The sequence below is a fragment of the Xiphophorus couchianus genome, chromosome 10 (assembly GCF_001444195.1).
Source record: "Xiphophorus couchianus chromosome 10, X_couchianus-1.0, whole genome shotgun sequence".
Lineage (NCBI taxonomy): Eukaryota > Metazoa > Chordata > Actinopteri > Cyprinodontiformes > Poeciliidae > Xiphophorus > Xiphophorus couchianus.
In genome coordinates, this window is record NC_040237.1 from 3,285,898 (window position 1) to 3,313,856 (window position 27,959).

General features: G+C 40.6%; 2 protein-coding genes across 3 annotated transcripts; both read right to left on the reverse strand.

The window, feature by feature from the left end:
- Nucleotides 1-1,522: 1,522 nt before the first annotated feature.
- chatb (choline O-acetyltransferase b) lies at nt 1,523-20,041 on the reverse strand. 2 transcript variants are annotated; one of them, XM_028030209.1, is made up of 15 exons: nt 19,857-20,041; nt 18,466-18,559; nt 16,833-17,024; nt 16,322-16,440; nt 13,994-14,047; nt 13,697-13,877; nt 10,254-10,431; nt 9,989-10,158; nt 9,811-9,911; nt 9,606-9,734; nt 5,914-6,036; nt 5,687-5,828; nt 5,388-5,450; nt 4,550-4,687; nt 1,523-3,715 (listed from the first exon to the last, which is right to left on the reverse strand). In XM_028030209.1, the coding sequence occupies exons 2-15, from the start codon at nt 18,508-18,510 to the stop codon at nt 3,449-3,451; spliced, it is 1,902 nt and encodes a 633-aa protein (XP_027886010.1). In that variant the 5' UTR covers nt 18,511-18,559; nt 19,857-20,041; the 3' UTR covers nt 1,523-3,448. The 2 variants fall into 2 exon arrangements, with proteins under 2 accessions (XP_027886010.1, XP_027886009.1); XM_028030208.1 differs by having other exon boundaries at nt 18,466-18,562.
- Nucleotides 20,042-20,729: 688 nt separating this feature from the next.
- LOC114151713 (probable vesicular acetylcholine transporter-B) lies at nt 20,730-23,535 on the reverse strand. Its single transcript, XM_028029068.1, has one exon. The coding sequence runs from the start codon at nt 23,004-23,006 to the stop codon at nt 21,450-21,452; it is 1,557 nt and encodes a 518-aa protein (XP_027884869.1). The 5' UTR covers nt 23,007-23,535; the 3' UTR covers nt 20,730-21,449.
- Between the last annotated feature and the right edge of the window lie 4,424 nt (nt 23,536-27,959).

Consider the following 27,959-nt stretch of genomic DNA (forward strand, 5'->3'; position numbering starts at 1 on the left):
TAAAAAACCACCACATCATTGCTATGGAATCTTGTGTTTTGCAAGTAAAAGTACTGCTTTACAGAGTTTAAAAATAAAAGAAGACAATATCTCTTATCAAATAAATTGAGTCTTCACTAGCATTAAGCCCCTACTATGTTATTTGAAAATAAAATGTTTTCAGACTTGATTTCTTTACTTTTTCTCCTCGCTTAGTGACTGTTGCCATATGCTGGAATCTAATCATATCCTGAAAATGATCAAGGCCAAAAAGGCATTAAACGTCGCCTTTGAAATGTCTGTGAAGCATCTGTTTTAGACAGAAACATCTGTCTGATGTGGTAACAAACTCAAATATGGGAAAAATTTCCATATATGTTTATGGAAAGGCATCTTATTTGAGCACATGGCTCTTTACGTGTAGCACTATCATTTTAAATACTTCAGTGTAAGTGTTAAGGGTATCTTGCGTTTTGTAATGAGCTTCCTGTTGTACTTTTAGATCTCTGCCATGGAACAAAATCTATTTTTCTCTTTTTGAAATTATGATTGGTCTTGTGCAGGCACTGAGCAGATGGCGGTATCTACCTCGTGAGGAAATGAGCAACAACTGTGCAATTAGAGAGCTGAAAAAATACTGATTAAAAAAAATGAGACAAACTAAAAATAATAAACCAACTAAATTATAAAGCAAAGAATTAATTAACTCCTCCACTAGTATTTGGTTTAATAAATTAGGAGAATTTATGTTGAAGTGAAACATGAAATTACACATTAAAAGAAAGAGCTCAGCCTCTCCTACGTGAGGTTCAGTAAAGCAACTATCTCTTGTCAGTATCTTGCTTTCAGTAGACAGATGTTTTATCACAGCAGGTTTGTAAATAGATAATCTGATTATATAATGTTATTTTTGTGGGTGTCAACTCTCAGTAGAGCTAACACTAATGTCGAAGAGTTCGTAAATTACAGCTTTTTAAAGTTCATGATTTTTTCAGTGGCAGTTTTTCAGTGGCCATTTGTCATTACTACAAACTACAGACAAACTACCAGATAAACCTCTCCAAAATATTCGTTTTGATGTTATAGCAAATCTGATCTTATAGTAGGTAACACTTGCATCTGCATCCTAATTTGATTTCTAGGCTCATATGTTTAGCCATCTGTGTACAGTTGCATGGAAAAATCTCTCAGTTTGACTGCTCAGGGTACCATTACAAAGAGACCAAACTTTTTCATGTGCGCCAAATGGTTCAAGAACTGCATCCAATTAAGTCTTTGAGGTGAATGTGGTCTTGATGGAAAACGAGCCTCTTCCTGCATTTACTCCATCCAACTTTCCACCACGTCTTACTAACTTCCCTGTTCCTATTGAAGAACTTTCTGTACAGAACGATGGTTCCACCTTCATGTGTCAGTGCTGGGATGATGTTTTCATGGTGATGTGCAGTGTTAGTTTTCAACTGAGGTTTTCACACAGCAGTTTCATAATGAAGTTAAATTACACATGTGGACTCTGTCTACTAAATAAACCACTTCTGAAGACAACTGGCTGCACTAGATTTTATTTAATGGTTTCACAGTAAAGTGATCTGAATTAATATGTTTACCACACTTTAGATTTTTATTTTTCAAGAAAAAAAACCACACACACACACTTTATGATTTTTCTTTCACTTCACAGTTTTGTACCACTTTGTGTGGACCCATCACATGATGGGTCAAAATACACAGGCCACAGCTTGTCAAAATGAGAAAAGAAATCAAGTGATGTGAGCACTTCTTCAGCAGAAGCCACATTTATACAGTTTTTTCCTATAATTATCAATAAATACATTATTGGGTGATACATCCGAAAAAAACAACTTGTGACAAATACATGTTAACCATGTTGTTCCTACATTAATAGGTGTTTTCTTCAGACAAATGACAGCAATACTTTTACATCGTTTTAAGGCATTCTGATTTTGCACTAATGAGATTTTATTAATATTTAATCAAAATTGTTGTAGCTTTATAGAGAATTAAACACACACATTTCAGGTATAATACTTATCTGAGCTTTAAAATTATAATACATTCACTTTGGTTTCTGGATATACAACAAGACAGTAAATATCTTGACACCTTTAACACTGATTGCCACTTAGAGTTCACAAAATAAATAAGACCCACAACACATACTGTACTTACAGGGACTTTTTCTGACGAATAAACATTTTTAATTTCATAACTTCAAATAGCATTTGTTTCTTTTATTTCTGAATATAAAAATAGCAACTCGTATTGATTTATCAATGAAGAAGCTCCATGCACATAATGAACTCATCTGTCAGATTGCACAAAACCTTCACTGCACTTTGTATATTATTGCACAGATTGATTAAGCTATGCAGTACATCACTGGTCTTGTTATCTATTTTCTCTATTGCATCTGCTTTAAATGCAAATGAAAAGACAAATTCTAAATATATACATATGGTAAATATATATATTGTTAATAACTTGATAATAAAGCAGCACTGATTACTGATAACACATATGCACCTATTATTGCCACTACTGCTATAATACATAACACGTCTAGATAGTTACAAATATTACCCTGGAATTCTAACAAATAAATTATCATCTTGTATTTGTTGTGTGTCTTTGTGAAATTTTTATGGTTGACTTAGAATATGAATTCCAATTAGGCTTGTTTGTCAGATTTAAAGGGCCTTTTCAAGATAACAACCTTTAAGCAAGTCCTATACATAATTTTCATGAAGCCCCAATTTCTGTTGTAAAAATGTTTTCTTTTATTAGGCTGAGGAAATTTTCTAATCTTAAATGTGAGGTTTTAAGTCAGCTGGAAGCAGAACATCATCATAATTACATAAAATAGAGGCTTGAAAGCATCATCTGTAGTGTTTGTACATATCTGGTTTCAACTACATTTTCTATGAGTGTGTGTGGGCGTGCGTGTGTGTGTGTTAAAGTGCTTTAAAAGACATACTTCACATATACACACCTCTTTGGAAACCTTATGATTAAAAAATAATAAATTACACATATTAATACATCATATATTTGAACATTTAAAATCACAGTGTTGATCAAATGGCAAAGCTCATTCACAAATACCAGATGGCATTAATAAATTATACTATACTCTATTCAGATTTTTTCAGTCTGAATCCTCAGACTGGTGCTACTAACAGACATGGCTTCAAGTTCCTTAAGTGCAGCAGACTGATTAACTTCAGTCCACCAGAGTCAGTTTTGAACCCCACATCACTCTTACACATCCAAAAATGAAATTTACTTACTCATTTTTCTTTTCTATATATTTTCTAAAGATTTATATATATATTTTATGTAGTTAAATATTCATTTATAAGGCTTTTCATTTTTCTTGAACTATCCGGCTAACTGACACTAACTCTAAGATTTGATTAGGCGAGTATAGGGGAGGTTCTATCTGTATAGTTTACTTTCCTGATTTACGAGGCTGGCCAGCCGCCGGGTTGCTTTCAGGTGGTTTGATATCTGCAGTGGCACTTCTATTGCACAGATCCCTGATTTCCAACAGGCCCTCGTTTAGGGCTTTGACGAAAACGGCCGAGCTCGTCTCTGTGTTCTCCCAGAAACTCGCCACGCTGAAGACAATGTGATGCGGCTGCGGGTTGTAGCAGGTGCCGTAGCCGTTGGGCACCACGGGTCCATAGCAGCAGAACATCTCCACTGTTGTAGGAACCTGGAGATAAACACATACAGTTCAGGAATTTTTGAGTGGCTTGGACGTTTTGATGTTATTTCTAGTACAATAAAAGCTGTTGTCATTATTTTTTTCACAGTCAAGTAACGTTAGAATAAAATTTTCTTTTAACCCAGGACAGGGCACAACTAAATCTTCTCTGTTTTTACCCGACAGGTCTGTTTTGATTAATAAAATATCCTCTTTTCTATAGTAGATGACTGATAAGTGTATATTTTTTTTATCTGTGCTAACAAGTTCTGTTATATTTCAACTCTACTGGATTTGTGGCCAGTAATATTTCCCCAATGCTCAAGGTTAATATAACTACCTCTTAGCCAAGCACTATAACTGCCAGGTTCTGTGGAAGCTTATTGTTAAAGCTCCTTTCATCAACCTGATGCATGCGCTTGTTTAAAGCATTGTATAAGAAAGACTAATTATTTAAAGTGTGGGCGTTAAGTGCTGCCAAGAAAGTGTCCAAAGGGGGAAAGAAAAAGGTCTGAAAAGCCAAACGTTTTGCTGAGGCAGCTTGTTTTACTGGAGTCTAAAATTAATAAGACTGCTTGCAACAAACACTGAGCCATCAGCATGAGTCTGTGCAACTGGATGAGCTAAATGTCTTAATTGGCTCTAAAATGGTGTTGCACATTTTTTATTGTTTCGTACAAGAGTTTGCAATCACACTCTTTAAAAGTTCTCTTTCCGAATATACTAACTGCATCTTCACTGAACCAGAGATGATATTACAAATTCATTTAAGTTTTAAAAAAATCCTCAAATACTTTTAAAAGCTTCAGGATATTTTAGAAAATAAATAGCAGATAATTGTACCTGACTAGTAGAGAGGGTGAAATGGTTACTGGCCAGATATGTCTCGTCACAGAAGATCTCTGGCTTCTCCATGTTCAGCTGCTTTGAGACCTTCAGAAGTCCAAGGAGATGATTGTCTATTGCCATTCCTGTAATTGCCTGAGGAAAAATCAATACAATTAGAAAACCAAAATGGTAAGAGGCTCAGCCCAAGTTTCATACTGGTTAAGTTCTATGAAACAGCCACCAAACATTTATGATCAAAGGAATTGCTTTGGAGAAATTTTGATCCAGAATTGTTTTAATCTGGACATTTATTTAGGCATTAAAATCTGGTCAAAGCTTCTCCGTTGCTTCTAAACAGATTTTGACTAGGCTACTCCAGAACATCACAAAATGATGATGGTGCGTTGTCTTTGGAACGTAGATCGAGAGTTTTGCCTTTCACCTCAGTGAATTGGACATAAATCTTTCAAAACGTTTCCCTTTTTGCTCATCTGCCAAAGAATATTCCCCAGTTGTGTTTGGAACATTCAAGATATTTACTTAACGAATGTAAAATGGACCTTTGTTTTTTTTTTTTATAAATAATTGATCTTAGAGTAGTTCGTTAGAATCCCGAAGCCTAAGAAATGTGATTGAAACCTTTTCCAGGCTGATTGAGGTCAGTAATGTCATTTCTTTTCAGTTGAGGTATTCCTTTACATTGAGGTTTGTTATGCTGTATCTTTAAGCCTACTTTATAATATACTGACCTGAAGAGTAATTTAAAAAAGATTTTACAAAATTATCTTGTGAAAAATTATCAGAATATATTTGTATATTTGACCCTAACCCTTTCAACAGACACAATACTCACTGCGATTGTGTAGTCTGTCTGCGCCTTTACTGCATCCTTCAATCGTTTCATTTTTTCAGAATCCTTGGATTGGTTAAAAAAGATAAACACAAGATGTATTTTTCAAGAAACATAAAACACATCAAGCGGTGCAGCATATTATGCTTCATTAGTTGGATAAATCTGCAGGGAGATCATCTGTTTGATTGGAGTCACTTGGTTTGGCATGCCTTTAACTGGCTGTTCACACCTGTCTCATTTATAGGTGACCATTGTTCTGGGAGTTGATTATCAGGGAGAAAGTGAGACAAATGACTCACTGTGAAAGTTGCTCTCTCGTCGGTCATGGATCTCACAAAGGCCAGGGCCTCAGCTGTGGCTGAACGGATGTTATCTACCCGACCTTCTTGAAAACGACGAAGCGAAGCACTCTCATACGTGGACACCAGCCTTCCTCTGCATCTAACGGTTTTGATTTGAAACGAGCGATTATATTTACATGTTCTACATGGTGTTTACTATGCACTGCGTGAATGGTATGCTTTACTTGTAAAATGCAAGCTGCAAGGAGATTTGTATGAATGCATCTGGGCTCATCTTCTGTTTTTTGATAAATTCTTTTCCATAAGTTTCAAATGCGAAAACATCCATATCAAGATTGTCCACCAGCCTGAAGGGAGACATGAAAGAGTATGAAACAGAATATGAAACAGGAATATTTGTAATTGCAGCGCCTTGAAAAGTATTAATTTCCCTTAACCTCTTACACATTTTGTGACATTATATTCTCTAAATTAAATGCTGTCATTGGGATTTTATATGATAGACCAACATTAAGAGGCACACAAATGCAAAGTGGAAGGAAAAGCATTTGCAGCTTTCAAAATGTTTGGAAAACCCGTGTAGTAAACATAACAAACTTGTGAAAAAGGGTGTGCTGGATAGATGAGACAAACACACCACTCCCATTATGAAACATGGTAATGGCGGTGTGATGCTTTGATTCATCCAGAACAGAAAAGTTAGTGTGTCATGGAGTGCGGTGTGGTGAAGGTGGTGAGGCAGACGCAGCGGACCCAGGTCAGATGAATATGAGGATTTTAATAATAAGTCCAACAACGAACAGCAGGCACATGGAAACACTGACGACTACAAGGCTAGACATTGACGTTGACGAGGACCCGACGAGGAACAAAGAACACAGGTGGAGTTAAATACACGGGAGGGTAATCACAGAGACGAGACACACCTGGGAACAATCAAGGGGAGGACAGGACAACGAAGATACTTAACGACACAGAAAACTCTAAATAAACACAGAAAAACACAGATCCTGACAGTACCCCCCCCTCAAGGGCGGCTACCAGACGCCCACAAAACAAAATCACAACAAATGTGGGCGGAGGGGCGCTGGACGGGGGGCCAGAGTCCAGAAAAAACCAAAAAACAACCCACCATTGTGGGCGGAAACGCAGGAAGGGCCAAGAGTCCAAAAACAACAAAAAACTACCCACAGGGTGGGTGGAGGCAAAGGAGGCGGGAACCACGGAGGTGGTCTGGCGGTCGTCCGCGGCGGCGGGAACCACGGAGGTGGTCCGGCGGTCGTCCGCGGCGCTGGAGGCGGGAACCACAGAGGCGGTCCGGCGGCCGTCCGCGGCGCTGGAGGCGGGAACCACAGAGGCGGTCCGGCGGTCGTCCGCGGCGCTGGAGGCGAGAACCACGGAGGCGGGACCCCCGGAGGTGGTCCAGCGGCCGTCCGCGGCGCTGGAGGTGGCAATGGGGAGTCCCGGGGGCCGCCCACAGACGGCGATGACGAGCCCCCCGAGGCAGGGTCTCTGGTGGAGCACAGGGGGTTTCGGTGGGAACGCCGGGGGTCTGAGTCGGAACACTGGGAGTCTTGTGAGGAATGCAGGGGGTCTTGGTCGTCGGGGTCTCGGAAGGGACGCAGAGGGTCTCGGAAGTCGGGGTCTCGGAAGGAACGCAGAGGGTCTCGGGAGTCGGGGTCTCGGAAGGAACGTAGAGAGTCGGGGTCTCGGAAGGAACGTAGAGGGTCTCGGGCGTCGGGGTCTCGGAGGGAACGCAGAGGGTCAGGGTCTCGGAGGGAACGCAGAGGGTCAGGGTCTCGGAGGGAACGCAGAGGGTCAGGGTCTCGGAGGGAAGGCAGAAGGTCAGGGTCTCGGTAGGAACGCAGAAGGTCAGGGTCTCGGTAGGAACGCAGAAGGTCAGGGTCTCGGTAGGAACGCAGGGAGTCTCTGGAGGAACACAGGGAGTCTCGGAAGGAACACTGGGAGTCTCGGAAGGAACGCCGGCTGGAACCCCGGCTGATTCGGCCTCCGGTGCGCCGGCTGGAACGCCGGCTGATTCAGCCTCGGGTGCGCCGGATGGAACGCCGGCTGATTCGGCCTCGGGTGCGCTGGCTGGAACTCCGGCTGATTCGGCCTCGGGTGCGCCGGCTGGAGGTGAGCCGGAGCGGAGCCTCGGGACCGGCTGCGGGGGCGAGCCGGAGCGGAGCCTGGGAACCGGCTGCGGCGGCGGGCCGGGACGAAGCCTGGGAACCGGCTGCGGAGGCGAGCCGGGACAAAGCCTGGGAACCGGCTGCGGAGGTGGTAGCTCCGGAAAGCGATGAGGCGCCGGGTCCACCGGCGGCTCACGTCGCTGTCTCCGGGCTGACAGCGGAGGTGACGGCTCCGGAAGGCGACGAGGGGCCGGGTCCACCGGCGGCTCACGTCGCTTTCTCCGGGCAGACAGCGGAGGAGGTGTTTCCGGAAAGCGACGAGGGGCCGGGTCCACCGGCGGCTCACGTCGCTGTCTCCGGGCAGACAGCGGAGGAGGTGTTTCCGGAAAGCGGCGAGGGGCCGGTTCCACCGGCGGCTCAGGTCGCTGGCTTCCCGGACGGAGGTATCGACGGGGGCCGAATCCGGGGGGTGCCTACACCAGCCTTGTTCCCCGGAAAAGCTCCCGCTGCAGGTCGGCGAGAGCTTCAGCCAGCGCCCTGTCCTCCCTGCCGGACCTCCGCCTCGGGCCGCTCTGCCCTTTAGGAGGTAACCTCACTCCAGCTGGGTCCATAATAGCAGCCTCACCGATCGGTATGGTCGGGTCCTTCTGTCATGGAGTGCGGTGTGGTGAAGGTGGTGAGGCAGACGCAGCGGACCCAGGTCAGATGAATATAAGGATTTTAATAATAAATAAGGTCAACAACGAACAGCAGGCACATGGAAACACTGACGACTACAAGGCTAGACATTGACGTTGACGAGGACCCGACGAGGAACAAAGAACACAGGTGGAGTTAAATACACGGGAGGGTAATCACAGAGACGAGACACACCTGGGAACAATCAAGGGGAGGACAGGACAACAAAGAGACTTAACGACACAGAAAACTCTAAATAAACACAGAAAAACACAGATCCTGACATAATGAGAAGAAAGATTAAACAGAATACAGAGAAATCTTTGAAGGGAGCCTGCCTCTCTCTATGCAAAGATTTGCATAGAGAGAGCTAAAATTAAATGATTTCAAAAGCACAAATTTATTGTCCAACTGAGAAAACTACTGTCATACTATTGTAGCACTTCTTTGCAGAAACAAGGTCCTGGTTTTGAAGCTCAGTCTGAGGTATTTCTGCATAAAGTTGGCATGTTTTTTTCCATGTTTCTTCCCACAGTCCAAAAACATGAGTGTTAATTGGCCTCCTAAACTGCTCTTAGTGTGTGTGCATGGTTGTTTGTCCTTGTGTGTCTCTGTGTTGCCCTGTGATGGACTCACAGCCTGTCCAGGATGTACCCCGCTTCTCGCCCAGTGACCTCTGGAGAAAGGCACCACTTTCCCCGCGACCCTGCATGGACAAGCGGGTATAGATGATGGATGAATGGATGTTCACTGATGTTCTGCCTCCACTTTGACTTAGCTTGAGCTGGTTTGGAAAGAGGTATATACAAAAATTCAGGGAAACCCTAAAAGACTCGCTGCTATAATTACAGTAAATGGTGGAATACAAATCAAAGACAATGCACACCTTAAATTTTTAGTTGTGAATAATTCGAAAAACTAAAAAAAGTTTTGTTTTCCTTCCACTTCACAATAAGACACTATTTATGTTGGTCTATTAACTAAAATTTCTATCAAGTTTAAAGTAACATGACAACAAATTCAAAACTCCTAGAGATATAAATACTTTGGCAAGGCACTGAATTAGTACATTTAGATTAGGACATTTTTGTGCATGATGTTCTTGCCTCTGCAGTCTGTCTCCAGATGCTTCTAGGAGAGCCTGAACGTGGGAGTTGCATTTCCACAGCAGCCTCCTTGGAGGGGGGAGTGCTCTGGTGCTGGACGGCTGAACCGTTCTAAACGGACTCCCTGTTCTGATCACAACAACAATACCCTGCCTGTGTCAGATGCATTGACTGGCATGGTAGTCGCTGTAGGGTGCTGACTTACATGCGTTTCATAAGGAACTCTGAGCACTCCACCATGACTATTCCGTCAAACGGGGAATGCTCACACACCACCCCACACACCCCATCCATTCCTACAACAAACTGAGAGAAGGTGGAGTAAATAGTTGCCCAGATTATAACGTTGAAGAAAAAGTGAAATGACTGTATTAAAATCTCACCTGCATTGATTTATCATACCAGCGGTTTGCGCCATTTCGTTCCCCGCCACCACCATGCAGCATCATCAGAGCCCTGTTGGTGTCGCTGGGCGGAATGCCGCAGGGCTCGTCCAAACACACCACACATATACAGCTCTCAATCAGAGCCAGAGAGTCACAGTTAGCTTGATCTGGACACGGTAAGGGAGGAGGGGAATTTACATGTCTGTCAGATTATTACAAACCCAAGATAGTAATGAGGAAGTTGGAGAAGGTACTGGATGACCTTTTATTAGTGCTTCCCTAGCTTGTGCCCATTCAGTCCTTCCGTCTGAGGTCAGGATCCCAAAAGGAGGGAGTCTCTCTTCTGCATTTTCTGACATTTTCATAATCTTCTCCAGCTGGAGAAAGATCTCTGCCTCATTGAGCTGCTTGTTGTTTGCGACTATATCCAAGAGGAAAAACTAATGAGGAAAAATAGATTTCATAATTAGTAATCAAAGGGTAATTTCATCTCAGTCTAAAGTACTGTGAAGGTCTCAGAGGTTTGTTAGATGACATTGATGAGCAAACAGAATCCTGAGGGCCAAGAAACACAGCAGACAGCTCAAGAGTTAAGCAGCAAAAGCACATCCAAAGCTTTGGATACCTTAAAGAGTTAGGTATATAAAAGTGGAAATGGAAAGAGCATGACAACTCAATAGGCTTAAACTGACAGGCCGTCCAAGAAGAGCGTAAATGAGAGAAGCAGGGACAAGACCCATAATAATCTGTGGAAAATCAACAAATATCCCCGAAGGAAAATTCTGCAGGGCAACTACTAGTCATGCACCATCAGTCAGTCCTATGTGGAAAAGGCATGAGAAAAAACTATTGAGAAACTTTAATTATTTTTACTGTTTGCCAAAATCACATAGTTGAAACTGCAAACATGTAAAAGGAGGAGCTCTGGTTGGAATTAGACCAAAATTGAACTTTCTGACAAAATACAAGCTGTGGAAAAATATTTACTTCCCTATTTTTGCTGTTTTGACTCATCATCAAATCATGAGGCAAATTTCAATACCAGCAAAGAAACCCTGAATGCATATTTAAATGATTTAATTTATTAAACGAAAACCATGAATCCAATCCTGCAATCCTGTTCTTACTACCTTAGACAGCTGGCAAAGGTGCAGCCAATTCTTTTGAAACAACATTTTGAAAAAGTAATTCATCCCTTCCTTGCATCCTGGCTTGATTACTGTAACGCTCTTTACCTTGGAGTCAGCCAGTCCAAGCTCCAATGTCTGCAGATAGTCCAGAATGTTGCTGCTCAGCCTCTAACGGGGGTTTGGAAATAGGGAGCACATCACCCCATATCCTGGCTCCCCTTCACTTGCATTTTAGAACTCATTTTAAAATTTTCTTTCTTTTTTTTTTTTTTTGCGTCATGCCAGGAGGGTCTGTGGAATTGCTATTCAGGGGTCCTATAAACGGTATTAATCAATCTGACTGAGACTAAGCCATTTCCAACTGTAACTGCGGCAAAGTGTGACTGTGTGAAATATGGATTCAGGAGGAAAGCAAAAGCATGTGAACACCTTGGCAAGGCTTTGTTGTAATTTGTTAAAATGGCTTCCTGGCAAATAAGTGTTTTTATCTGTGGCACTGACAGTTATGTCATGAACTAAAAATGTCCCGTTGTTAGTATCCAGCTCATCTGCTACCATTCATTAAAATAATGCTACTGGAAGAAGAGCTAAAGCAAAGTGGCAGATTTAATCAGCAGTAATGAAGCTAACTCCTTCCTGTTTCCACAGAGACAGACCTTTATATTCAACAGACTGCTGAATGCTCCCAGAGCCTTTTCCAGGTGAGAGCTCCTCCAGATGTTGGTGGCGCTGGCTTGTATGCATTTGTGTGAATGATGAGAATTGCTTGGGATTGGGGGAAACGAGACGGCACTGGGCACACACAAGGTCTGAGGGAAGCTGTTTTGGGAACAGTTAAGTCTTAAACCACAAAATCTCTCATAAAAGACATTTAAAGTCACAAAAAAATGTTTCTAGTTATATTTTACTCCAATACTATCAGCCTCTGCTGGAGTGGAGTTCAGATTCTGCAGTCAGAGGAGAGAAATCAATCTGTCAGCTGTTATAAATACGCACAAGAATTGTTGATGTTTCTCTGGCATATTTCATGTCTTAAAACATGTAAATCAGTGTGTTTTTCCTCTTAGCTACTACTGTTCTATTAAAGCTTTGGTTTCTAACTCAAAAGAGGATATGTGTCACTATTATCATGGATAAAAAAGCTGTCTGTCCTTTAGAAGGCCTACTTCCTCGTCCTCGTAATCTGAAAAATCTATTCAAATGGACACTGTAACATCAGATAAGAAAACCACAGTTTCCTGAAAGCATCTGTTTTTTTTAAACCTCAAAATTTGACATTGAGCCATGTGTAGCTCACCACACTGGAGTTTCAATGTCTTATCCCAGACAATATTAAAATTACAGATGAAGCTACCAGGTCAAATAGAAGTTATACTGTTGTTGAGCAAATGAAAGGGACCACTGGAGTCAAAGTGATGACATAATATCATTTTGACTCATAAAGTGATACTATGGTCAGCATTAAATATGTTGTCAAATCTGTTGCTCTGAAGCTTTAGCAAAAAAAAAAAAAAGATTACATTCCATACTAATTTACATAATTCAGCGGTACAATGTACAAAAAAACCCTATTTTTATGTTTGGAATTAACAGTTGCACTGAAATATGATCAAAAAACATGAAAGCATCTTTAGATTAACTGCAGCATAACGTGTTCTTTATTTGTCATTATTTACTAACTCTATCTTGCAAATATTCCCGAAATTGATCAGATTGTGAGGATAACTCTTGAGGATAACTCCGGCCCCCCTTGAAGTGACTGGAGAGTTTTCTCATGACGAAAACAACCATTCCTCGCCAGATCTCCTTGAATTTACCTTCTACATTGTGGTCTTGGTCTGAATTGAGACTCCCTCCTGTTTGGTACATACTCAGAAAACCTTTCAATGAACATCCTTGGAGGTATCTTCATTAGATGCCCTAACCACCTTAACTGATTCCTTTGACCAGGAATCAGTTAAGGTGGTCCTGGACATATTTTCTTTGTCCAGGACTTCATTCTTCCAGTTACGATTCTTCACCACAGAATCTTCCATCTGTCTGGTTTGACAGCTGCTTTAGGAGTCAACCAGGTCCTAAAGGTTTCCTTGTCGAGCATAATGGCTTCCATCACTGTTGGTGTCTACTTTTACAACCTCTGGTTGCAGCTTCAACCGGCATATTGACCTCTGACCACAGCTCTCGGGCCACATCTGCAAGGGATGATCCATCCTTATTGGTGAACGGCCTACATGGAGGTAGCCTCCTGTTACCTTTTTGAACTGACCTTGGAGCTAGGGCCATCCAGAAGGATGTCTGGGCCCCATATTTAAGGTAAGGAATGCCATTGATGGTAGTAAGATCTTGATTTTGGTGTAAACCAAAGAAGAATGAGTGTTGAAATTAAATCAAATGTGAAATGTATTATTTTACAGTTGTGGACTCTCCAAATCACAAAAAATATGCATTTCAACAACATTGTGCACACTATTTACATCAATTGCATTGACAAAGCCACCTCTTAATTATGCAATATTATGTTCAGTTAGAAGTGTGATGCGGTGTAAAAAGCCTCATTAACAGCCATTTAACTGACCTGGTTTTTGCACGCCACAATCATGTGCTCTGGCACCGAGGAGGCAGCGTTCAAGTCAACCTTCAGTGTGTCCGTCTTCAGCCCCGGGTAGCGGTAGGAGGTGAAGAGGCGGTAATACTGCTCCATGCACAAAGGAGTTCCTGCTAACTGTCCTCGAGCAAAATCCAGAGGCAGCTTTCCCCTAAAACACACCATTACAGACATTTGAGTCAGACCTCCGACTCTTTGTTTGGGGTTTTCAGGATTAATCAGAAGCATCTACAATATAGTAGTTGATCAATTACAGACTGGACTTACTTATCAATGAGAGCCTTATACTCTAACACACCACAGATGAGACGAGCAGCAAATCTTAGGGGAGCAGAAATAGATGAAACTTTAAAAACACAACAAATGTTTGGTGTAAAACACTGAAGCCACAAAGAGGATTGGTTGGTGAGTATAATTCAATAACGTACCATCTCTCAAAAGGCTAACAGTAATCAAATCATGGTAAATTACTAGGATACAGTGCGTGCATTTATCTGTGTGTGTGAGCAGGCAAACTTGTCAGGTCTTATGTTGTATGTCATTTGTCTCAGTGTTATTACATTCAAAGCCAAATCGATACAGAGGAGTCAGTTGCAGCACACCAAACCCTCTGAATGGGGCCTGAGCGGCGGTCTCTGTGGAGAGCTTGGCCCTGTCACTCCCGATCTAATAAGTGGCCGCGTCAGTAGGTATCCAGCTGCTTTTTTTGTGTGTGTGTTCTGGAAACATTCAGCTTGTGGGTCATGAGCTGACAAAAGCTGATGTTGGGTTACAGAGATGGACGGAGCAGACCTCATGCCTGGTGGCACAGGGTTCACTTAATAGATGTGCATGACTGTAATTCAGATCTTAATCTAAGCATCTCTGTCTGTTGAAATGAACATAAACCTTGTCATCAGCTGACAAACTCAACATGTATGTTTTATACTGTTTGTAATAAATGTGGAATTTATAAACATTACGATAATCCCTCTTAACAGGCTGCAACTGACAGGATTGATGCTGCCTGCACTGTATAACTGATGCTACAAGTTGCTTTGCTGCATATTCTTTCCTATTGCTTTTCTCTGTGATTATTTACGCTTTGTCAAAACAGTGTTAGGTGTCAACAGCAAAAATAGATTATTTTTTGTTAATGAAAGAAACTTGAAGCAAAGATTCTGTTAAACCTACATAGTTATTATTTTTTTATTTTTCCAAAATGTTTCTAAAGTGTGATATGTGCTCAGTATACAACCCTTCTGAGTTAAGGCTTAATAGAACCTCAATCATTTAAAGACGTCTAAGACAATCTTATTGGATGCAGGGCAGCTGTGAACATCGATTTTCAAGTCTGGCCACAGATTGTCAATTGGTTTTAGGTCTGGACTTTGACTGGGTCATTTCAGTAAATGAGCACGCTTTAATGTAATCCCTCCTATTGTAGCTGTGTCCGTGTGTGTAGAGCATTTGTTGTGTTGGACGATGAACTTCTGCCCCAGTCTCAAGTCTTTTGCAGCCTCTAACATGTTTTATTCCAGGGCTGCTCTCTATTTAGTTTTATTAATTTTGGGGAAAAAAAGCATCCTCAAGACAGAGATGTTCCCACTTACTATGCTTTGTGATGGAAATGATGCATTCAGGCTTATGTGCAATGCTGGTTTTCCACCACATGCTACATTTGTCATGTAAACCAGCAGTTGTATGTGAGAAGTTCAATGGGTGGGATATTCTTTTTTTTTTTTATAAAGCTGTACTAGTGTAAAGAAGCATAAAATTATTTATAATGTTCCCCCCGACTCAAAATTATGCAGTATTTTTCAGTCAGTCATATAAAATCCCAATAAAAGATCTTAAGAGTCAAACCAGAAATTAAGTAAGTAAAAAAGGGGTTTTATATTAATATTTAAAAGGGGTTTTGTTAGAATAATTATCTAAGTTCATTTACTTGTGAGTTTATTTGAAAGGTTATGTTTTCATATTGTTATTTTGTTTGATGTTTACTTGACTCCTTTTCTTCTGTGAAACACTATTAACCATTATTAGGATGTTTGCCTGGAGGCTAGAGACGTTTGCACATTCCTGTGTTATCAGCTACATGTGTAACTGATTGGTTGTGGTCAGCCACATGCCCTTTTAAGGGCATGTCCACAGAAGGTTCCAGAACACCCTGTAGCAAAGGTCATTGGTCAAATTCTTTGTGTGACTATGTGAAAAAGCCCAACCTACTTCCTTGCATTTTCTAATAAAGCCAAATGCAGACAAAGATCTGGCAGAGTTGATCCCAGACAGTGTTTGACAGCGGTTTACCGTGTCGAGGATCAATTTATCCTTTTCTGCAGAAAAGAAAATTGTGTCTGGTTGAATCTTTGCAAGTTAGGAATTAAAATAAACCCATCAGGTTTTATATTGATGGAATCATCAGATGGATTAATCTGAATCATCAGATGGATTCAGATGAGTTTCAACTTGTGTACTTCAATCTTTTAACATGTAAAGTGTCTTTTTTTTCTTTTTTTTTTTTACTTTTGTAAGAAATTTTTCACAGTTTTCGTCCTGGCTTCAAACAAACTGAAATAGAATCTACGACTTAGAAAATAAAAAAGCCGCATATACCTGAGAGCATCTTTGTGATCTCTGAAAGCCTGTTTTGGAAACACCATGGCAGGATTGGAGTTAACTGGCAGGGCCAACCTATTGTTTAGGTACATGTCTTCCAGCCAGTAGTCATAGACCTGAATGGAAGCACAGGGACACTTTGTAAGAAATATTGCTCTTTATTTAAAGCTCTATTGCTTTCAGATATGACAACAGTGGGCAATGGAGTAAAGAAAAACAATGCCATGCATCATCCACCAGGTGAAAAGAGGAGTGGGAGTGTGATGGACTTCACTGAGCTGGACCACTTACCCAGACACATAAGGGAAAAATGAGGTGGCAAAAGACAAGGGAATGCTCTATATATCCTTTTTAGTGACTGAACTTATGAAATATTGTTATATACACAAAGGAGGAACACATACACATATTCATGAAGAAAAAACCTGATGCAAGAAGCTTTATTGGTCCAGGAAAAACTCTCAGTTGAACATTCATAGTACTGGTAGAGACATTTTTAAAACTTTACCCAGTTGGCTTTTTTGTCCTTCCGCTCCAAAAGTTTTTTCTGAAGAATCTCCCCGACACTTCCTGGAGCCCCAAACTTCTCCACTATGGCCTTAGTCTTCTTAAACTGCTCTTCTTTTACAAGATGCTGGACGCATTTTAGGTAGTTGTCGAGGGTTTGTTTGAGTGGGGGCACAGGGACCTTCGGCAAGACCTGAAGTAAAAACAAATACAGTGTTGGGTAGAAGTCTTTACAAGCTCATCGTAAACTCATTCTTGGCTTTTGACGATGATTCAAACGGTTCTTTTTTCAGTGTGGAGTCAGGTCTTTTAGAATTTCTTTAACCTAAAATTGGATAAAATTGTATCTACAGGCGCAAATGTGCATGCATCCCAAATAATATTTGGCTAAATGTCCAGTGACACCACATGCTCCTTAAAAACACCAACAAGCCAAAATGGTAGAGTTAAATACCATCCATAACACCATGATGTTACCACCACTGTATTTTACTGTTGCCACAGTATTCTTTGATTTGAAAGCTTTACTTTGACACCTATAAATCTTACTTCACACTATGGTTCTCAACATAGCTCAGTCTTTGTCTGCTCTCGCAATAACAGATTTGTCCAGAAGACTTTTTTTGTCCATGTGTTCAGCCGCAAATTTCAGCCAATCTTGAATTTGTTAGTTTTGGAGAACAGGCTTTTTTCTTCCTCAGTTCAGTATGATATAAAACTGAATTCACTGTGGACCAATGATACTGGCGTTCTAGTATATACCAGTTTATGAATGGCTTGAGTGTTCCCTTTAAAGGAGTCATCTTACATCTAAATAAAATAAAATTTGGTTGGAAAGTTACAGGTGAAAAGGCATAAAGGTTTGGTGGGATCGACCGAACCCAACCAACTTGACTTTTGAAGTAAATTTAGTCAGATTCTGGCTTTTTAGGAAAAAGAAATAATCGAAAATGAATTCAAACTCTTGAAAACCTTGAAAAAAAAATGAAGTCCACACTTATGTGTGTTTCTACATTACCAATCCACTGCAGTCAATGAGAAACATACGATTACAAAAGCTACACTACACCTGTATGTATTTCCATAGGTTCAGGGTATTTTTTCTTTAGATAAAGATGTTTTTAATGAATCTGGTTTCATTCGTGTCTGAGTTAACATTTAATCCCATTGGCTCCCAGGCTTGTCTTAGAATAAATTCCACCACCTCATGGGTTTTGTTAGAAAATCCAAAGTGATTATGTTTTCTGTCTGATGTTGATATGCATACTGTTTATAAGCCAAGTGATAAATATTGATAAGTTGGGGGTTGTAGTGAAATGAGGCTCCACAGTGGATTTGAAGAAATATTTCCAAGTGGTTGTTATGGAAGCTATAAAATAACAATAGTGATTCTGTTATTCGGCAAACAAACTAACTCGTGATTGTGACGGGATAATATGAAATAACGGCAGTTTTCAAGTAATTATCTGAAGACAGTTTTGAAATATACACCCCTAGTGGTCAAATGGGGTCTCTGATCTGTGCGCTCTCCGCGGTACTGAATTCGGAAATCCCCCAATATTGACTCTAGAAGAACAAAGTTCTTTGTCCAAACTTAAAGAAGACAAACAATCAAAAAAAGTAGCATTTCATACATGGCGGTCTTGGCCTCTTGTCACTTGTTTCTGTAGTGCTGACATTGCTGCAGTTCAGTCCGATCAGGTGAAAAATAACCTCTCAGGACCGTCCCTGCTTTGAAACATGGGGGAACATTTAAAAGAGGACAGGGAGGGGAAATAAAAAAGGAAGACAGGGAATAAATAAAATTATGCCCCTTTGAGAAATGCATCTATGCTGTTTGGAAATGACTCGACGTGCTTCCATTCTTCATCGTTTTGCAGCTTAAATGCAATTTGCTTCATGTCCTTGAATTCCAGCTGCGTCCCACTGCTCAGCGCCGCAACGAGGCATTCAGCTTAAACACTAACTCTCATCATTCATTCCTGAGGAGACTGACATATTTAGTCAACAAATAGAGTCCTTTATCTAAGGTGAACAATGAATGCCCCAGTATATGTATTACTTCATTAATTACATTGATAATTGTCAATGTAATTAAAGTCAACTTGATACAACTTTGTAATTTTTTTTAACATTGATTGAATACACTGGAATACGTGTTTTACAGCAAAACCTTATATTTTTGCAAAATTGTGGGACATACTTAAGTTTTTAAAAATTTAGTCATCTCAAAAAGTAGTCAGTTTGCTTAAAATGCCAAACTCTAAGAATGAAAGTGACCAAAATCAGTTCCTTAAAACAGCCTATGAACTTTTCAACAAACAAAACGTTTATAAAGACACACGTCAATTTATTTCACTGAGTGAAAAAACGATATTTAAAAAAAATCCACGAACAAATTCCTAAAGTAAGTCAGAATGTTTTTTGAAGTTCTTAACAAGTTGAAATTCTGATGTTTTTAAAGCACGCACAAGCATAATGTAATTTAATTCATTTGCATAGCTTCAGTTCATAGCACAAATCAACTCAAGGCACTTTACAAAGAAAGTTATTTTAATCCAATCACACAAAAGTAATGAAATATAAATATAACTATTAAAATATAAGTGAAAAGATTGTATTGGACCGCTTAAGAAAAATATTAATCATTATCCGAACCTCCGCTTCACAACAATGCTTGAAGAAACTAGAAAATAACATCTTATAGGCAGTTTAAAGTTTGAATGATGTCCGAAATGCAATGTACAACTTAGTAACAAAACACAATTTGAAAAAGAAGATTGTGTCAATTATGTTAAAAGTTACAAACGAAAAAACTTTAGACTTTTCAATAAACGAACAAGTACCAGAAGTCGGCCTAAATATTTTCAAAGTTCTGAATGTTTTTAAGCGGATGAATGCACACGCAATTATAGGTCAATAAATATTGTTAGATAAGGTAATGTTATACGTACAGAATTAAATTAAATTAAAATCAAATTAATCAAATTTTAGGAGTGGTATATGAGGGGAAAAAACTTCTTACCTTGTTTCTGCAGCACTCGGGGAGTCCGAGGAAAGCGCTAAAGTTCACATTGTGGCCAGACGCCATTCTCATGTTACGAGTTGCAGGGAGGAAAAAAACATCGCTTCGCCGCGATGCTGCGGCTCCACATGAAAGCGCAGCTTGAAAAGATGCTGAAGGTGTTTGTATTCACCTTCTCCCCTGGGGCAAAAAACTCCTCCCATCGAAATCAGCTCATAACATATTATCCGACAAGCTCATCCCCCTCCCCTCCACCCCCCCACCCCCCCCCCCCAATCCTCATTCGCATCCGATAATAAATTGGTTGCATTTATTAAGAAGACATGGACTCCAGTTTCTGGGCTCCTGTCATGACCCCACTGGTGGAGCGTGGTGCCTTTCCTGGAATTAATAGGTTTTGCAGTTGCCTTTAAACAAGAAGAGTTTGTGGAAAGCAAAAATATTTGCATATTTTTTCCGCATTTATAAACTGGTTTTGTGCGTTTCCTGCATTTGCACTATTGCGCAACTTTAGCATACTGCCTCTCTATTCTACTATGATTTTTTAAAAAATGTATTGGATTACTTTACCATCTCACTGGACAGACAGACAGACAGACAGACAGACAGGCGTATTTGTACTATTAAAAATAAGTGCAAGTTTTACAATTAAGCGGCAACATTAAATAAAAGGAAAATTCATGTCTGTCTGTCTGTCTGTCTGTCTGTCTGTCTGTCTGTCTGTCTGTCTGTCTGTCTGTCTGTCTGTCTGTCTATCTATCTATCTATCTATCTATCTATCTATCTATCTATCTATCTATCTATCTATCTATCTAAACGGTAAGACTTCGTTTTTTATTTAGTTACAATGAAATAAAAACGAAACCAGTGTTATAACACAGATCCAAACAAAGATTTATTAAACCACAGCTCATCCCAATAAACACATTTGTTCATCGTCAGGACATTGTTGTTTCCGTCGTCTTCACACACACACGCACACACGCCAACAAACAAACAAACAAACGCGTAAACAATTTTACATTGTGCATATATCCACATTATGTACACATCCCGTTTACCATGACACATTTATCTTCAAATATCCACAGAAAAATAAAACCCATCTGGAAAATAATTCACAAAGTCGTTAATCTACGGAGGCCTTTCGATGTGCAAAACTAACTAGAAGATAATGTTCTATTTTTGTGCTGAAGGAGGGAGAGAATGTGCTGCTTACAGTTTGGTTGGTCCCATACATTAATTATTGTCTTTATCCTTTTAATATAATACTCAGTAGTACACACAAATTCAACAAGTTCTGTCACAAAAACTCCTGTTGACGAACGCCACGTAGACTTTTTTTTGACACGGTATGACAGGAAAAAGAAAGAAAGAAGGAAGGAAAGAAAAAAAAAGAAACAAACAAAGCAAGACATAACGAGAAAAAGAAAGAAGAGAGAAAGAAAGAAATAGATGCTTTGGCAATCATCTCACACAATCATGATTTTCTTGATTGGGTGTTTTATATTGTACATACATAAAAGTTGAAATCACTAGTTTAGGACCTGTCTGTCTCATCCTTAGAACAAAACTCCTCACTGCTGGGAATGTCTAGGTGTAGTCTGGACCGGAGGACTGTTGCGCTCTGAAGGGATCGAACCCATTTTCGTCCACCGACAAGCAATTCCCCGAAGAACTGTAGCCCTTCTTTTTAGCCCTCACCTCCTCCAACTTGATGGTGTCGTACAGCCCCTGCGGAGCCTCGTCTAACAGGTTATCCCTTTCCGAGTAAGACGGCTTCATTTGGCACACGTTGCGCAGCAGCAGCAGCGCCGGCGCGTAAAGCACGTTGACCAGACCCATGCCCAGATTCAGCTGGACGAAGCCAAGGTTGTGCACGATCTGGCCGGCCACTATCGGACCCATAGCGTAAGCGATCGAATACGAGATATCAGCGATGGCATAAACGCTGCCGTACACGGAGACGTAGCGCACGTCGACCAGGAACGCGAGTGTCGGCAGCAGCGCCGTGTCCACCAGCGCAATGCCGAAACAGATGCCGCACAGCGGGGCGATGAGCTGCCCGAACGTTTTGCATGCAGGGACCGTGCATGAGCTGGCCCCTATAATTACCATGCCTAAAGCCCCGTAGAACCACTGCAGGTGGGGGTTCTTCGCGGCCAGTTTAACAGTAATGAACACACCAAGGATGTGAGGGAAGAAAGCCGGCAGCCAGGTGAGTCCCATCTCCCACTGAGTGGAGTGCATGGTGGTCTCCATCCAGTTGGCGATAGTCGGCTCCAGAAAGGCCAGCGGGATGTTGGCCATGGTGAGCGCCCCGGCCACCACGGCGATGTAGGGGTCTACCATGAGTCTGTATATCGGGGTACCCACTGGCATGTTCTCCCGAGTCCTGTTGGAGAAGGGTTTGATGACAGTAAGCAGCAGAAAACCGTCAGCCAGGCAGACAGAGGCGAGCACAATGAAGGGGACCCTCTTTCCGGCGAACTCATACAGGACGCCCCCGAAGGGAGGCGCCACCAGGCTCCCGAACGAGATGAAAGCCAGGGAGATGCCGAGCGCTCGGCTCCTCTCCGCTTCCTCCGTGTACTTGTCAGCGATCATCGCGAAGCCGGAGGTGTCCGCGAAAGCAGAGCCCAGACCCTGCAGGCTTCTGGCCACGAAGAGCGTCGCGTAGTTCTCCGCGAAGGCGAAAATGCAGGTGGAGACGAACATCACGGTTAGCCCGATGAGGAGAGGGATGTCGTATCCGACTCGATCTATGAAAGTTCCCGAGAGTGGGTTGACCAGGAGCTGCAGGATGGCTTTAGAGGCGAAAAGGACTCCTATTTGGATGTCCAAATTGTCCTTGTTGCTTTTGTCTTGACTTGAGCTGTTGGCTGAGGAAGTGTTGGGGTGCAGCCCTAAGTGGACGTGCTCTGATTGCTCGCTCTCCAGGTCAGCAAGATAGTCTGGGATAATTGGCACAATGACCATGTAGAGCATATTGTCCAGAAGAAGAGCCACGCAAACAATCACTAATATGATCCGCTTCTGCTGGTGAGGGTCTCTCATCGCGGAGCCCAGCTGCTTGGTCCTCTCGCCCATCTCGGAGAGTTTTACTGCGGCTGATTTGGCCAGCCTGAACGATCCTCCTTCTCCATCCATGATGTGCTTTCCCCCTTTCTCTTATTAAAAAGTTAAGAGTTTTAGTAAAAAAGAAAAAAGAAAAGTAGTTGTGCTTCCGATCTTTCAGTGTCTTGATGTGGTGGTCTCCGTCCTCGCCTCGCCTGTGCGTAAAGGGAGAGGCGCAGGGGAACTTGGCTGCCTCATCGGTGAAGAGATGGCTTTCTTCAGCTTCCTCCACTTGTTCTCATGCGATGCACTTTCATGATCTCCCCAGAAGTGACGTGGTTAAACAGATTCAACTTCTGCAACTTTGCAGAGGTTTTTTTGAGCCGCTTTTCCCCCACATGGCAAAGTTTTCGATACAGAGATTAATTTTGCTACCTTCTACCCGCATACACTGTGACGCTCAAAGCAGCTCATGTTTTCCATCACCTGTGGCACTTTTCTTCTCTCCGCTCTGAGACCACAAATGACTTGGTGGCCATTGGTGCACATTAACCCGCAGGTTCTGCGCTATTTTAGTCCTCTTTTCCTTCCACCTCTATCTCCCCCCGTTTTTTTTTTTCTTAAGGAGTTGTGACGCACCACCGGCTTGCCACCGAGTGGGTCCTTTAGCCACTTGCCTCCTTTATGGTAATTCTACAATCACTTCAGCCAATGAGAGCAAGTGATGACCAGAAGAGCAAAGACAAGGGCAACCCCCCCCCCCCAACCAAACAAACAACAACAACAAAAAACAGGCTCTTTGCTTCTGTGGAATCTTGTTTTCGGTACACAAAAGACATAAATTGGCACAAGTGTCATGAGTGATAATTGTGAGATTAAAGATCTTAATTTGAGATTTAATCTTGAGTTTCATAGTCATTATTTCTAAGTTCAGTTGCGATTTTTATTCTCAAGTTCACAATTCTAAGATGTAAAATTATAATTTTGAGTTTCAAACGGATGTTTTTGACTGTCAAAATAACAGATTAAAGATTTAAAGTTAGAATTATGACTGAATATCATGCATGTGTAACATTCAGTGTCAAAATTACAAGACTGTCATTAATTCAGAAGTCTGACTTTCAAATGAATAATTCTGAGATTCATAGTTACATTTATAAATCATAGTATATTTATATATTTTCAGAGTCGATGACATGAAATCTAAAGTAAAAATGATAACTCTGAATGTCATCAATATCACTTGGAACACATAAATATACCATAACTAGACATTTCAACTTCCAATTTCATACTTATGATACTCTAAAACATAATTTTGACTATTAAGTGAAGCGATGTGAGATATAGCATAAAGATTATGACTTTAACTCTCAAAATTGTGACATTAAATCTCACATCCCAAACATTAGGTGGTAAATTGTGACTTTCACTTCCAAAATAATAATTATGTTCAGCGTCATGACTTTAAGTGTCAAAGGCACACGTAGGAGATTTAGTCTCATGACTGTTTAAAAAGCCATAATCATCAAATACCATGTGCTAGTGTTTCTTTCTTTCAAGTGGCAGAAATTCACCATACTACTTGTCATTTTATTTTAGCAAGAACAGAAAAACAAATCCCATATGTTTCTGAAATGTCAATAAAATTGTGATCAAGATAGGATTTTAACTAAATTATTACACTATATTACAGCTTCTTCTAAAATCAAACTCCTATTTTTTCAGAACACTTTACACAATTAGCACCACTACACATTTGACATTCAGAATACCCCAGATTTTTTGCAAAATGATAAGGAAATACACACATTTTTAGATTAAAAAAAAAACATACTTTGTCATCATGTAAACACACATGGCTAATCTAGTTCTAAATCTTGTCTTTTAACTAATCATGTTTTGGTGAAACTTATCAGAAATTGATAAGACATTGAGCCGACATTAATCAACGAAAAAGCTAAGCGGCCGGCCATGTCAGCTCTGGAGGAGCTGCAGAAATACACAGTCAAGGGGAGATAATCTGTTGAGATGATTAGATACATACTCTATAAATATGTCATTAAGGAATAAGTGGGAAGAAGAAAGACACTGTAGAAGTAACAAACAAACAAACAAACAAAAAAAACCTAACAGTTTGGCCCAGGTCACTTAGGTGTTGTGGTCAGATAAGACCGAAACTGATACTTTTATTACCATGCAAAACACTGTGTGGAGATAAACTATACTGCACATAGCCCAGAAAACACCAACCCTGGTGACAAATACTGGTGGCAGCATTGTGGTGTTTTTACATTTATATACCACAATATTGAAATCAATATTCCAAACCAAAATATACAAATGAACATAGTTTAAACTGATGATCTTAAAGAATACTAAATAATATAAGAGGCCACCTTTACATCGTTTTCAGCACCCCGAGGCTCTGGACAGCTCCACCAGACAACGAAATCAAGTCAACCACAGTCTATATATTCAAATAAAAGATGAATAATTCTGAAGAACATGTCAAGTTTTTCCAAGGTGAGGTGGGTACACAATTAGCATCTTTTCTTTCTTTAACCCACATAATTTAGTCTGAGAAGACAACATTTGGGTTCTGGTGAATTAATGATACACTCTAGATGTAATTCATTTCTTAGAACCAGGCGTCTCCAAAGTAACGCCTAATACATTGGCGGGAATGAAGTGTACCTCAAAGGTAGGATTGGAAATTCTAGCATGAAGTTCAGCTTGGTCTGCGACAGACTGGCGACCTGTCCAGGGTGTACCCCGCCTCTCGCCCGGAATGTAGCTGGAGATGGGCACCAGCAACCCTCCCGACCCCATTAGGGACAAGGGTGAACGGAAAATGGATGGATGGATGGATGGAAGTTCAGCTTGGTATTTATGTAGATAATACTACCACCTGGTGGTGATTATGAACAGGTGCACACAGGAAAATATGAATAGGCTATTGTTTACCCTTGTAAGGTGAGTTAAACTTTATTTATATAGCACATTCCACGGGATAAAACCACACGTTGCTTCACACTAATACAACTATAAAACACGACAGAAAAACAAAACGTTAAGGAGAGTAAAATAACATACATGATACTTTTAACCAGCATAAAGCTAGATAAAAGCCAATCTGAACAAACGGGGCTTTGTCTTAAACGAATGAACAGAGTCAAGAAAGTTCAGAGAAGAAGGTAACTCATTTTACTATTTAGAAGTCACAGCTCTAAAGGACCTACCTCTTCTGTTTCTAAAATGAGTTCGTGGAACCGTTACAACTTCTTGTAATTTCCCTCGGTTTCACATTTTGTTCAGGATCGAAAAATATCCAAATCTTCCCAGAAGAGGGCAGCAAAGACTTGCTCATAGCAAAAATGTCTTTCAGTTGGCAGCACACAGTGTGACTGTGTTCTGCAACAATATAGTCACCTTCCAAAAATAATGACATATAGGGCTTTTTTTTTTTTTTTTTGCAAAAAGCGATTTATTTTTAAAAGTTGTCACCCCCTTATCACCAAAACATGATTTAGGCAGAAAAAGAAATCCCTGTTGGCAAAAAATGACCTAGGCCATTACTTTAGGAAGATGTTGATATGTAAATAAGAAAACAATAAAATTTAATCTGCTCTTTTTTGGTGCTAACCAATACTGAAGTGCACATGGCAGCTGCTTTTTTTTTTGGGGGGGGGGGGGGGGGGGGGGGGACGTCATAGAAATAGCAAAAATAATGTTAAATTTTGCTGATAATGCAGCTAATAAAGATAATAATAATAATAAAAACAAAACTCTTCCTTTAGCTGTATGTCTTTTTTACCGTCATGATTTCTCTGTGGGACGTTGTCGTGCTTTTAAAACAGTAGATTATATTGACCGCTGCTCTCAGTATTCAGTGGATTATCTGAAGTAGAAAAGGCAGCATGAATACACCAACTGGAGGATTAGTACGCCACTGGAAATAACTGCCCAATTTTACTAATGACAGAGGCTTGGCACTGCAGCAGCCATTACATAAATACTCTTTTTTTGTAAATGCGTTTATATTAAAATCCTATACTATGCCTTGACTTTTTTTTTTTTAATACATCTGTCACATGAGAGGCTGTGACTGTATGGATAATCTCTGCTGACTCGTAATTTTAAATTGTCAGAATCAAATAGACAAGTGTCAGAATAATCCTCACGAGTTACTGATGATGTGCTGTTATCTCAGTGTGGACATTGTGAACAAGAAGTGTATTATGCAAAAAAGGAAAGATTCATCTTCTTCTATGCAAATGGAGTCTAATCCACTAAAAGATATGTCATAGAAAAATCCTCATGGTATGTATGACATCTTTAAATTAATCTGTTGTGAGGAGTTAAAATTGCATTTTCAGTCTATCTCTTAAGAACTAACCCACCCACAGAATTACATAACATGCAACTGAGATTTAGACAATACTTTTTTTTATTATGTCTCTTTCTAGCTGTGGTATAATCTGGCCTGTAACATGTCGTGTATAATGTTCAAAGGATTTACAGTGACCTTTGTTTTTTCTCTAAGTAGCTTTCACCCTTGTCCACAGGAGGAATCGTGCTTGTTGCCGAGGTGATACTGAATGAAGACCTGCTGTTGGGTTCAAACTTGTACGCTGTGAGTTTCAAAATTTTACTCTATTTACAAAAAATAACGTTTTTCTAACCCTTTCATGCAAGGATTATAAACTGGTTAAATAATGCAGCATTCAACAAAATGGTAGTCCTTTTAGAGGTAAAATAAGGAATTAACCCCATCATCCCAAAGTCAGATCTCCCATTAAAGTTCCCATGAAAATGTAAGATGGTGTTTGAACTATAACACAGCAAGTGTTGTAGGATGTTACAAAACCAGAAGTTTCACACTCCCATGAGTCACTGCTTTAAAGGTCCTGGGGTCATTTGTTGACATACCACAAACGCACCAAATCTTGCTTCTCACACACATTGAACCTGCAGATCTACTAGAAAAGCAAAAACAACCTCTTATCACATATCAATGATATCTCTAAGTTCCAGTGCATCAGT